At 44.7% G+C, this 12,482-nt stretch overlaps 1 protein-coding gene across 13 annotated transcripts in view; it reads left to right on the forward strand.

Moving 5' to 3' along the window:
- Positions 1-3,198: 3,198 nt before the first annotated feature.
- Positions 3,199-12,482, forward strand: part of TNRC6B (trinucleotide repeat containing adaptor 6B) — a 240,123-nt gene continuing 230,839 nt past the window's right edge. For 7 of the 13 annotated variants that reach the window (XM_039489172.1, XM_039489189.1, XM_039489205.1 and 4 more), the window contains exons 1-2: positions 3,199-3,686; positions 3,964-4,074. In XM_039489172.1, coding sequence (XP_039345106.1) covers positions 3,677-3,686; positions 3,964-4,074 — 121 coding nt within the window. In that variant the 5' untranslated portion in view covers positions 3,199-3,676. Of the gene's footprint in view, positions 3,687-3,711; positions 3,760-3,808; positions 3,883-3,963; positions 4,075-12,482 lie in introns of those variants that run through there. The other 6 variants (XM_039489216.1, XM_039489248.1, XM_039489286.1 and 3 more) reach the window with 5 other exon arrangements.

Genomic DNA, 12,482 nt, shown 5'->3' on the forward strand with positions numbered 1-12,482 from the left:
CAGGCCGGGCCAGTTTGTTTACCTGCTACATCCGCAGTTTCAGCCAATCGCGGCTCCCACTGGCCGCGGTTTGCCGCTCCAGGCCAATGGGAGCTGCGGGAAGTGGCGTGGGCTGAGGGACGTGCTGGCCACCCTTCCCGCAGCCCCTATTGGCCTGGAGCGGCGAACCGCGGCCAGTGGGAGCCGCGATCAGCCAAACTTGCAGATGTGGCAGGTAAACAAACTGGCCTGGCCCGCCAGGGTGCTTACCCTGGTGAGCCAAGTGCCAGAGGTTGCTGACTTCTGGCTTAGACGGTGAGTGTGGGCTGAGGTGTGATGGTGGTATGAAAGTCTCTCCTTGCTGTATGCCTGCATCTCAGTTACTTTGTAAGAAAAGAGTAAATACATACCTTGGTGAAAGGATAACAACCTGGTGTGTGTTTGTGACTGTGAGACTATGCGAACTGGCAAGCACTGAAGTACACCAGCTAGTGACAGAGATGCCCTGTGACAGCATCTCACAGCTATTCCAATTGGGGATGACTGGCAGGCAGGCAAAGGGCTCTATTGTTCTTCCAGTGCAGACAGTGGCTTCTCCTAACTCCACAGGCTTATTCAGTAACATGACAGGCATGTCACACTTCTGCAGTTCCCAGACCAGCATTAGAATGATTTAAATGGTAATTTCTGCTGACCAGAAATTCCATTCAGTCAAGGTGGTAAGGTTCTCTGTTGGAGAATCCCAATGAAAAGGATTCCACTGATATACAGCCGTGTGTTAAGTAGAATGTGGCAGTCATTAAAATTATGCAAGCAACACTTGGCAATGCTTTAGGAACTAGAATTGGAAACCCAGAATTGGAAACATATAAGGTAAGGCACAGTTGAGGATCTCTCTGTGACCCAAGAACCCCTTAAAGCCAACTGGCAAGAGTGTTACAGGAATGTCCCAATGTCATGCGAGGTCTTAAATGAAAGCTGGGGTCACACTAGTCATTAATATATTTGTGAAATGTATGTACAGATACTATGTAAGGAGTTATGTCTATATACTGAAAATATGTTTTAAAGTCTGTATCAAGGCAGAGCTGGCACACGGGTGTTCTTTCAGACAAGAAATGCTTATTCCCCTCTCTGCTGAGATGTAAATTAAGCACTGTAAATTAACACAATGGGTCTCACATCACCCATCTAAACTGAATGCAAATGAAGGACTGTAAGAATTGTAGAAAGGAATTAACAGGTAGGGAAACAGAGCAGGGGGAAAGAACCTTATCCTGAGATACAACTTCAGAGGTATATTTGAAGAACAAAGAAGACATCCCATCATCTTGCAGCTAGGAAGTAAACAGGCAGTGTGTTTACATTCATGAAAATGGGATCTAAACCAGCCTTGGTTGGAAATGCTGCAGAAGACTTTGGGTGAGATAATAATTCTTTAGACGGGAGGTTAGCATGTTACGTTTCATTTCCAGACAGCGTGTTATGATTTTGTTTTATATGTAACCTTTTATTTCCATTATCCTTACTCACTATCGCTTGAATCTTTTCTATAGTCTTCTATGCTTCCTCCTCTTGCTCCATGAGTTCCCTCTGCACCTTTTTCCCAGTAGGGTCTGTACACCTCCATATATCCCTTCTTCTCATTCGGAGACCAGAAAGCACAGCTCTGTGACACCCCTCCATGTGTCTTCCACTTAGTGACCGGACGTCCTGATTTTATAAGGACAGTCACGATTTTGGGGTCTTTTTCTTAAATAGGCTCCTATTACACACACACCCCACTCCCAATTTTTCACGCTTCCTGTCTGGTCACGCTATTTCCACTCCCCAACCCCTGTAGGGCCTTCCTGGTCCCCTGTGCACCACTTCGTAATCCCTCCCAGGCAGATTCCTGCCCCTCTGTATTTTGTTTTGGTCTCCCAGTCCCAAGCTATAACCCCGTTACTCCTGGCTCAGCCCAGCAGCTGGAGTCCGAGGATACATTTTTATTTATAAACAACTATACTTATAAATGATACTGCTCAGACACTTGAAAAATACTCTTTATATAATTTCAATCACCCCATTAGCAACTCTTCCCCCCACCCCCGACTGCTAAAAGACATTTATCAGCAAGGTCTACAGAACAAAACAAATTTGGAATTTCTGGACCAAGGTTTTGGAGAGATTATTAACCCAAAAGTGTCAGAAAATTGTTCAAAAAAGTAATTTACAGTCAAGATTTCAAATCACTGAGGAGGAAATCCTGGCTCCACTGACATTACAGACACAATGGAGCCAGTTCATCACTTAAATGTAAAATGAATGATGGCTGGAAGGAAGCACAGGGCAGGGCTCTCACAGGCTGCTGCTACACATGGTAAGAGCGAGTTGTCACCCCATTTCCATACCTAATTCCTGTTAGCGTGACCGGACGTCCCGATAAAACCAGGACCATCCTGATATTTAGGTGTTTGTCCCAACCAATGTTTGGTCAGGATGCAATTTATCCCGATATTTTGCAGCACTCCCCCCGCCTTTTATTTTTGCTCCGCCGGCGAACCCGCCCCATGTGTCCCAATATTTTCTTCCTTTCAGCTGGTCACCCTCGTTCCTGTTCATAATAAAGGGTTTAGCTTGAAACCCGCCTCCTGGGCGGCACGAGGCCACAAAGGTGAATTGCGCTGTGTGGGGCTGCAGGGCACCACTGGGGTTTCTGTCAGGCAGTGACGCGCCCCTTGGCCCCAATGCACAGGCCTGGCGGGTGCTCGCGTAGGACGCCACGCTCCGCCGGGACTCAGGCCGCAAGCCCGGCAACGCCGCGCGCAACCACCTAGAGCAGCACTGCGGCTGCGCACGTCACAGGGCACCGGACCACACTGACCCCCTTGCTAAGCGGGGGGTGCGAGGGTTTAGCGCTCAGTGGCGCATGACTATTGTCCAATCAGAGGCGCGGTTAGATGATACCCAGGCTGTTAAATCATCAGTAGCTATGGTTGATATGACCAATAACATTGCTTGTTGTTGTCCACCAGCTGAAAGGTTGGTGGGCGGGGCACCCCTAACTATTTCCACCAATGGCTTGAGAGCTTCACTAAGACCGACACCTCCCGTGCCAAATAGCATTTCAATCCGTCTGAAAGCTGCAGGGGGCGGTGCAACCGGGGGATAAATAGCATCGCAAGCTATGCGGGGGTGGGTTGTTGCGTCTCTGTCATTAACCAGTTGAAGGGCGGAGGCGAGGAGGCGGGGCGTCGCGGATCTGAATGTTTATAGCTTGGCCCTATTAATAACCTGAACACCCGTCATAATCTCTCCCTCTTGCTGGGCCCACACGGGAGCCGGTGGGCGTGTCTACAGTTGACTGACGTCGCTCTTCTAACCACCTGACATGGGCGAGGCTGCGGGCGCGCGGTGAAGCGCCAAACGGCGGGGCACTCTGAGAACCGCAGCTGGGGGGGGCACTCTGTTTTGTGACGGGCCCAATATTCACCCAATGGGTGGGAGAGACTAAAAATACAGCCCAATGAAGGGTGTGGAAGGGCAGGAGCTGTGAGCGTGAACTCTTTCTACGGGCTGGGGTTGTAGCCAATGGGGAGAAGGGAAGAGGAGTCGCCAGCCAATGAATTATGTGGAGAGGGCATGTATCAACTTATGACTGTCAGTGAATGTAGCCAATAGGTGAGGACGTAGTGACGACGCTACCCAATTGAAGATGCGGAAAGGTGGGCATTGTTATGATAGGCAAGAGTTGTGGCTAATGGGCGGAGAGATCATCGAGGCACTATCCAATTAACAGTACGGAGGGGTGAAAAGGGGCGAGGACGTGCATGATGGGCAGGGAATGAGGCCAATGGGCAGGGAGGTCGTCGCAACACTGTCCAGTGAGCGGCGCGGGGGGCGGCCCGGAGGCGTGTCTCGGTGTGTTTGGGTTCGTGCTCCTGGGGGGAGGGAGACGGCGGCGAGGAAAGTTTTTATTTTTTAATTTTATTTTGTTTTCAGTTTCTGGGGTTCGCGCTTCCCCGGCGGGTGAAGCGAGCGGGCGGGAGGAGCCGCCCCCGGCGCTGAGAAGAAGGGGGCTGCGCGCCCCAGGGCGGCGGCGGCTCCTCGGCGGTGAGTGCGGGACAGGGCCCCCCGGGCACAGACACTCGGCGGGGTCTCCGCCGGCCTCTTCCCTGCGCCTCTCTTCCCGCGGGCAGGCCCCGCCCCGGCACCCAGGGGCAGCGGGGGTCTGGCTGCAGACCGGCCCCGCCCGGTGCGATCCGCCGCCGCGCCAGGGCTCTCCCGGGGGCGGCTCCGCTGGGGACTGAGGCGCTGCCCTCAGCGTGCGCGGGGACAGGGGGCCGCTCGGGGGCGGGGGGTGTCTAGGCCGGGAGTTTAACTGGTGCCCGAGCCCCGCCCCCCGCGGAGGGAGGGGCAGCCCCGGACTCCGCCAGGGGAAGGCGAAACGGGCCTGGAGCCCGCGGTCTCCTTCCCTCAGGGCGCTGCGGACGGGCGGTTGGGGGGGAGCCTGTCTGCCCGCCCGCGGCCGGATGGGGCCTGCAGCGCCGCTCTCCGCCCGCTGCACGAGCCTCAGCATCCTCGGCGCGGCGCGCGAGGCCAGCAGGGACCCGCGGAACATCCCGCCTGACCCCCGGCGCAGCCCAGGCCGCCCGCAGCGGGGACTAGAGCAGAGCCACGCAGCCCGCGGGAGGCTGGAGTGTGATGTGCCCCAGGGAGAGACTAGGAGCCTGTCTGGGCGCTAATGCGAACAAGCCGCTAACAAACCTTTAGTGGTTGAAATTAGCCTGCTCCGCTGAGTGTGGATAAACTCCCGAGGTTATTTTCCTAGCACTGCAAACCACATTGGATTTGTTTAACATGGTGCTAGTTAAAATGAGTGTGTAGGCGGGAGGAGAGACCAAACTTAAGAGGTGTGTCCCAGGCTCAAACCAGTTCTCAGAGCTGTTCGTTTCATAGGAAAATGTGAGAAGACAAATCGCTAGTGCTGCTTAACGCTGCCTGCAGGATGGTGACCAGCAAACTCTCATCTGCCTGCTTTGTGATGCTCCATATGTTAATAATATATATTATATATGACTAAATAGGAATAGGACATAACTGAGGTCATCTAGATTTGTGAAGTGTGTGGTTTGTTTTTGTTTTTTTGGTTTTGTTTTTTAACTGAACCTAGAGATAAGTGGTCATGCTGAGGCCCTGTATTTGCATTCACAGTCAGACATGCTTAGTATGACCCCTTGGCTTTTTTAATGTCAAATTGTATCTTGTTTTTTAAACTTTTGGTTTTAATATGCAGACTATTTTGAGCAGGCTGTAGAAATGCATACTGCTTGCAAAGTATTGTCATCTTCAAGTTTCTCTTGTCATCTATGTTTATATTTAAGAAAGGAATTTTATCTTTAATATAAACTCTTGTATGACTAGCTAAGAATCATGAGTATCTTGCCTTTGCATTTAACAAGACTCTAGATTTTCATGAAAGATGCTGCAAAAAATGGTAATAGTCTTTGATAGCTTGTATAGTCTCTTCGTTTTGAAGATCTGTATGACATTACAGTTGTAGACTAATGCACGAGAGCAGATGGGTGTATTCATGTACCTCAAAATAGACAAATCTGTTTAGCCCATAACAGTTTAATTGAATTATAACATCAGGAGTTGGCTGGCCCATCTAGGGGTATAGGCCACAGTTCTAGTTAGTGCAACTCATCAGTCAGTACAACACATGCTGGGAAGTAAGGTAATCATTCTGTGTGCAGATGGCATGGTACTTCACAGTGTGGCTCTCTCACTGGAGCTAGGCTCACTGGAGAGGAGTTAATCACGTAGTGATGACCTAGCCTTACAGGCTTGCAACAGTAGTTTGGGAGGTCTCTTCACTGCTGAAAAGGTCAGCTGCTGCCCTTTTTTTTTTTTTGGTTTACAGCAAGGTGTAGTTAGTTATCTCTAGTCTTGAAGGGATTAGATTTTTTGGGGGGAAATACCAGCTTTCTCATACACATGTGAACTGGCAAAAAATATTTTCCTCGATAGATGAAATTTAGATAGGCAAAGAAGAAAGTCTGCTTGAAAACTTTAACTAGAGTTCAATTTAAGGATATTTGTGTATTTTGACATGATGTTTACAATTTGTGTTTTAACAGTTTATAAAGCTTTGGGATTTTTTAATCTTGGCATCTACTGTAATTAAATTATTATTGTCTGACCCCCATATACTGTCCCAAATGTGTGAAACTTCAAATTGATAAAAATAGAAACAAACAGAAATTATTAAAAAAATAAAATTGAATTCTGCCAAGCCTCATTATCTTGCTGTAAAGTCCTAGTGGAGGTAAGGTGCAAGCTATATAGCTAGATGAGGTCAACATTATACTTACCCCCTTCCCCCCCCAATCTGGGTTTGACCTCGCCTACCTACATCCCTGAAAAAGCTACATAGCCTTCTCATCACTAAGATTTTACAGAAAAATAGCTAATGGGTCTTAGTTAGCTTGTAAAAACACAACTTTTTCGTCAGTGAAGGCATAGCCTTGATTTCTAGTATCCATATGGAGGTATTGATGGGAGGTCCAGAATTGGGAATCTTTTCAGACTCTGTTAGGTGTGCACAGGAAAAATTGGGACACGTTACCTACAGAATAATCAGGCTCCTCAGCCACATATATTTCCATACTACTGCAGATATTTTTATATTGCTGCATATTATGGCAGAAAAATGTTAGCTTTCATTTTAAAAATTAAACCTTCAAATATGAGCCAAAGTAATAGCTGAGTCTTCAGACAACCTGAAACAACAGTGAAGTGTGAACTTTGATTCACCTCTGTGAAATATAAACCATTTAAATGTCAATGTTGTCTGTTTCACTGCTGATCACTCTAGCAAAAACATCAAGCTAAAATGTTTGTCATTTTTGCATAGTGGCAGGTGTTTGGGCTATAGTGGGCCAAGCTAGTTGCTGTTAAGGGTTTCTGAGGTGTGGAACTAGGAATCAACCCCATTTTGCTTTCCAAAAGGTGTTGAAAGAATTGAGGTCATTTTGCTAGTATCAGAATCATCAGTTACCTTATGGATAATAGAAACTAAAACAAACTTGCACTCCTTCTTGGGTTCCAAAAACTTCAGTTGTTCCCTATCCAGCTGTCAAAACCTCCAGTCTTCTCCCAATAATTCCTACAATGTTGTCAGTATAAAAATGTGCAGTGCATTTGAAAATTTAAAACTAGTGGCTGTATAAAATAAATTATACAAAGAACTCATGGGGGTGGGGGCGGACTTTGAGGCCAAGGGAGCCTTAGGGTGGCAAAACTGCCTCACACAGGAGGATTGGGAATACTTTGTTGTGCCAAAGATAGAAGGACAAAATAAGGGTAAGCAAAAAAGGATGGCAGGCAATAGAAAGCTGCAATAAAATTAATTCAGATATTTAAAAAAAAGGAACCTGTTTAAATATTCTTGTTCTAGTGAAATTAGAGTTGCTGTTCACATTTGTAAAAGAGTTGGGTTTGTAATTAAGTTGTGTCAAACCAAGCTCATAAAATAATCCTTTCACACTGGTCATCTTCAATGTCTTTATAGCAAAAAAAAATATCTAATTCTAATGAGGTTGTGGAGAGTATTTTAAATGGTGAGGGTTTGTTTACACAGTGGGGTAAGGTGCACTAATGTGTTGCGTGTTAATTGGTCTGTGTTGACCCTGCTGGTGTGCACTGAAGTTATCCTAGAATGAAGCCCTGTCTGTTTTGTTAACAGTTCAGGTACTTCATTCTACAGTTCTTGTAGAACTCTTGGCTGTACACCTGAGCATGATGACTTGTTGCTGTTTAAATTGTTTGTTTCATCACCACTTACACATCATTCTGATTGTACCTACTACTAATTACCCGGTAAGTGTATATGTTGCCCTGATTTCTTCTGTAGTGAAGTCTGATACAAAGAAATCATGTAACTTCTCTGCAGTGTCTTTTATCCTCAGTTGCTTGCTATACTCCATAATAGATCAACAGATCAGTCAAGACTTCTGCAGGCTTTGTACTTCTGGTATACTTTAAAAAAGTTACAGCTAGTTTTGTCTGATATCTTAACTTTACTGTTTAGCATTTTCTCTACCTTTTTATTTCTGAGTTCAGAATCAATATCTCTATCTTTGTTTGTGGTGCACCAGCATGGTCCATCTTCTAAGAAGAATATTATAACAAATGCTGCAGAGCTAATGTGAAATATCTGACACCACCAAATGTCATTTTGTCCTAACGCTGGCTATTTTTTTAAAACCTCTAGATTTTAGAAAACGTTCTCCACCTTATGACAATTGTGAAGGTCACTTTTTATGCCTAAATGGTCCATTGACATTCTTTTTTAATGATTATAGTATTGTTTTGAAAAATATTGGCATAGATTCCTGTCCCATGAGTATATTCTCATGGGACAGGAATCACAAGAAAATAAGCATTCTCGAGTTGTAATAAGGCTTCTAATCATAAACACATGGATTATAGGCTGTATTAATAAAACATATTTCCAGTGATTGTCCCACTGAAGGACAATGTGATATGTAATAGAGCCTACGGCTCAAGATCTTCTGGAAAGAACAATATCTGTTAAGACTTCTGGCTGCATTGCTGATACACTTAGCCAACCTCACCTGTATTGCCTTTCTTCTTTGTTCTTTTCCTCTCCAGAAATTAATAAAAAAAATCATTCTATAGTTCATCTCCTGGGCTGTGTGTGTGGCAGTAAACAAATTGAATACTGCTTTTTGCAGGATTTGACACTAAATCTTTTTGTTACAGCTCAGCTAATAGAAATAGGGATGCTTTTAGTACTCTAAGCAGCTGTTACTGTCAGATGAAGCTGCCAGTAGAGAGATTTCTGTTTAGGCCTTGACTGGTTGAGTAGAAGTCAGAAATCCTCTGATTTCTCCACTCCCTTCCATATCAATGTGTAATAAAAGGTGCTCTCCTGATATTAAAAAAAAGTAAATAACTTTTAGAAATGTTTGTTCTCTGTACCCTCCGGGCAAATAGTGAAAACATTCTTAGCTGTGAGATCCACAGAGCAGCAGATACACTTGCTTGCAAGCATTTGGTAGCTCATTCCATTTGTGAGGCAATGGACATGTAATAAGAATATACAGCATTTAGACAATGCTTTGTGTTTTTAAAGCAATGTACAAACATCAATCAGTCTTCACATTAACCCTCTCACAGTAGCATACTGAATGCAAGGATACTGCTAACTTTGTCCTATGGCATGGACATTGTGGGAGAAGGTTCTGAAGTTTTTATGTTTTCATGAGTGCAGGGGTTGTAATCTCATCTTGGATGAACTTTTTGTTTACAGTGTATTGAACTATGGAGATGACCTTTACTAGTTTCACCAAGTCCATATGGATTACATTTCTGGGGATTGTCAGGCTCTGGAGTTCAGAAATCAAATAAACTAAGAAATACATTTAAATTATTTTGTATAGATGAGTGAAAATGTGATGGATTATTTATGCAAGATGTGGAAAGAAATTTTTTTTTCTGAGTGTGTTTCACTGTTAAAATAAATAAACTTTACATATTTAAATGACTATACCTAGAAACTGGAAAAAAAAAAACACCTCTTAACCAGTGAGGCCCTTTTGTGCTATGGAAAAAGATATAATCAGATTAGAGAAGAGAAATGGAAGGTACTATAATGAAAGATGAATGCCATGAGAGAGTGTGGTCGGAATGAAAGTGTAAAGTATAAAGTGTTAGGCAGCAAGAAGGTCAAAATACATGCAGAGGATCAAAGGCCAAAAAGGCTAATTAGTGGATCAGAGGATAAGAAGTCAAACTGAAAAATAAAGGGGTGATCGTTTATTTTTTTAGGCAGCTTGATAGAGTATTAGGAGAGAGGTGATACAACAATAGCACGTTGCTTGAAAGGGACACTAAATAATTGAGTTATGAAGGAAGGTAAGATTCACTTATTCTTTCATTTAAATTTACTTTTTAAAATTCCATCTCATAATTCCCCGTAGTCAGCATTATTAAGAAGCACTGTAATGGAAAACAAACTGATAAGGTTTCTAGTAGAGTCCTGAACTGCTTGGAGGGTGAAGATTGATGTACTACGGAAGTCCTGATAATGAGAAATCAGTACCCTGATGCTAGTGGATCCAGCAGCACTCTACCACAAAGATAATTCTTGTAGCCATAGAGAGCTTCCTTCTCTGTCTAGCTGACAAATTCCAGGTTCTGCTTCTGTCTTAATATAGTCACACATAAGGAAACCCTTACTGAATGACTGTCTTCCTGTTCTTGCCTTACATAACTTATTCTACTTCAAGACAGCCAGAACAGAGTGCACGTTAAGTCACCCTTCTAAGATCAGATACTATGTCCTGCAGTTCTGTGGCTAACTTCCTTTGGAATTCAGTGTAGATTTAAACCTTTATGAGAGCAAGTAAGTAAAAGCATGTCTCTAAACCAGTTAAGTTAAACTGGCAGAAAACCATATGTGAATGCTCTTGTTTTAAGAGTGGCTTATACTTATTTAGCTTGAACAATAAAATAAGAGCATCTGGGTAGGGATTTGTATCCGTTTAACTGAATTGATTTAAAGACATGCCTTTAAACTGTGCATGTTTGTGTGTAGACAGGGCCTGAGTTTTATACAATGAGAACATGCTTGTCTAATGCACGTGTGTATGGACTAGGTACTATAAAGCTTTTATTCTAAGCAAAACACTAATGCCTGGTCTGGGCACAGATATTTGGACTAGTATAACTAATTTGGTTAGGCATGTGATTTTTTTTTTTTAAACTAAGTATTATTTCTATTACCATAGTGCCTAGGAACCCTAGTCATGGACCTGCATCCCATTGTGCTACGTACTGTACAAACACAGAACTAAAAGACTGTTTTGCCCCAAGGGGTTTACAATCGAAGTATAAGATGAGAACAGCTGGATATAGACAGGCAGAGGAATACATGGAAACAGTGAGGTTGGCAAGCTTTTAGAACTATCTGCATCCCAATACTGATCCAGCAAGTTAAATTTATTTGTTAGTTCCTTTGCTAGAAGGTGCCACCAATTGATAGGTGTAGTTGTGAAAAGTTCTTCCACAAGATTGTTCACTGTGTGTGTTTGAAAACCTTTTTATTTCATTTCTACCCTGGAATTGACCCTTTAACTTTTGCAAACAGTCTGCTTGCTCCTTCTGGAGAACCTTGGCATACCTTAGAGCACTTCTCATTTTTCCATGCAGCTTTCTGTAGAATCTGCTTCAGTACTCAGCAATTTGACATTTCTGTGATTTGGAAGCCTTCATAATGATACTCAACCCTATTGTTTGCAATAGAAAGAAAACATGGATTTACCTCCTTTAGCTGTACAGTGAAAACCTTATTTCAAATGGCTGGGTTCATGTTCATAAAACTGCCTTAATAAAGATAACATAGTAGGTAAAAACACTTACTAGCTATAGCAGTGTCTTGCACAGTCTTTAGGAGCCTTTAGGGAAAATAGTGTAGCTTTGAACTTCATCAATTCAGGTATCTAAGTCCATTTCTCAGCATAGCCCTCCTCCTCAGGAGAAAAGAAAAGAATTAAAAGAAAATAAGCTTCCAAGAGTGAGCAAGCTCCAACCAAGAAGTACAGAGTCCAAAGATCATTCAAATACAGGCAGTAACAAAGAACAGATCATGTCACATTGGTAATTGCCATCAATCAGCATGAGATGACCACCACACATTCATATTGTCAGAAAGAATTGCTGAAACAAGTACAAATATTATTTTAATTCTAAGAGATCAATAATTAGACACAATTTTTTAATTCTTTAATCATGACCTCCTCTTCTTTCTGAATTGCCCTGGCTAGCTTGGCAGCTGGCTGTGGGCTTTCTGAGGAGCCTGGCACGGGAGGCTTGGCAGTAGCTGGGGCAGTCCTGATGGCTGGGGGCTGCTGGGCCTTGGGTTGGGGGAGGGGGCAGGGATTGGGGGATTTGGGGCAGGGTGGCCCTTGGGGGAGTTGCCAGGAGAGGCTCAAGAGCTCCTCTTGCTCCCACAGCCCAGCCAGCCCCACCCCCCCACCCCTCCGCTGCAGCTGCCCCTGGGCCTGCTCCCCCCCTAGCTGAGCCGCCAAGGAGGGGCTGGCTGCTCCCACAGCTCGGGAGTGGAGGAGGACCTCACCCAGCCCCTGGGAGCTCCCAGCCCCCCCCAGGCCCCTCCCTCCCCCCCCCCCCCCCTCCCCCCCTCCCCCTCCCTCCCACCTGCCCCCAGCCCCTGCCCCCCCCCAGCCTCCCCTCCCCCCCCCCCCCCCCAGCCTCCCCTCCAGCCCCTTCTCCCCAGCATTCCCCAGGTCACAGCTCGCGTCAGTTTCTTGCCCCCAGAGTGCCCCCTTACGTTTAAATTACTGCCCCTGACAGTACTAAACATACCTACAAAATTTACTAACCTGAGATGAGTTGTATTTCATGAGTTAATGACCTATTCTTTTTTTTTTTTAATTTTTTTTTTTTTTTTTTTTTTTTTAATTTTTTTAATA

The sequence above is a fragment of the Mauremys reevesii genome, linkage group 1, assembly GCF_016161935.1.
Source record: "Mauremys reevesii isolate NIE-2019 linkage group 1, ASM1616193v1, whole genome shotgun sequence".
NCBI classification, from domain to species: Eukaryota; Metazoa; Chordata; order Testudines; family Geoemydidae; genus Mauremys; species Mauremys reevesii.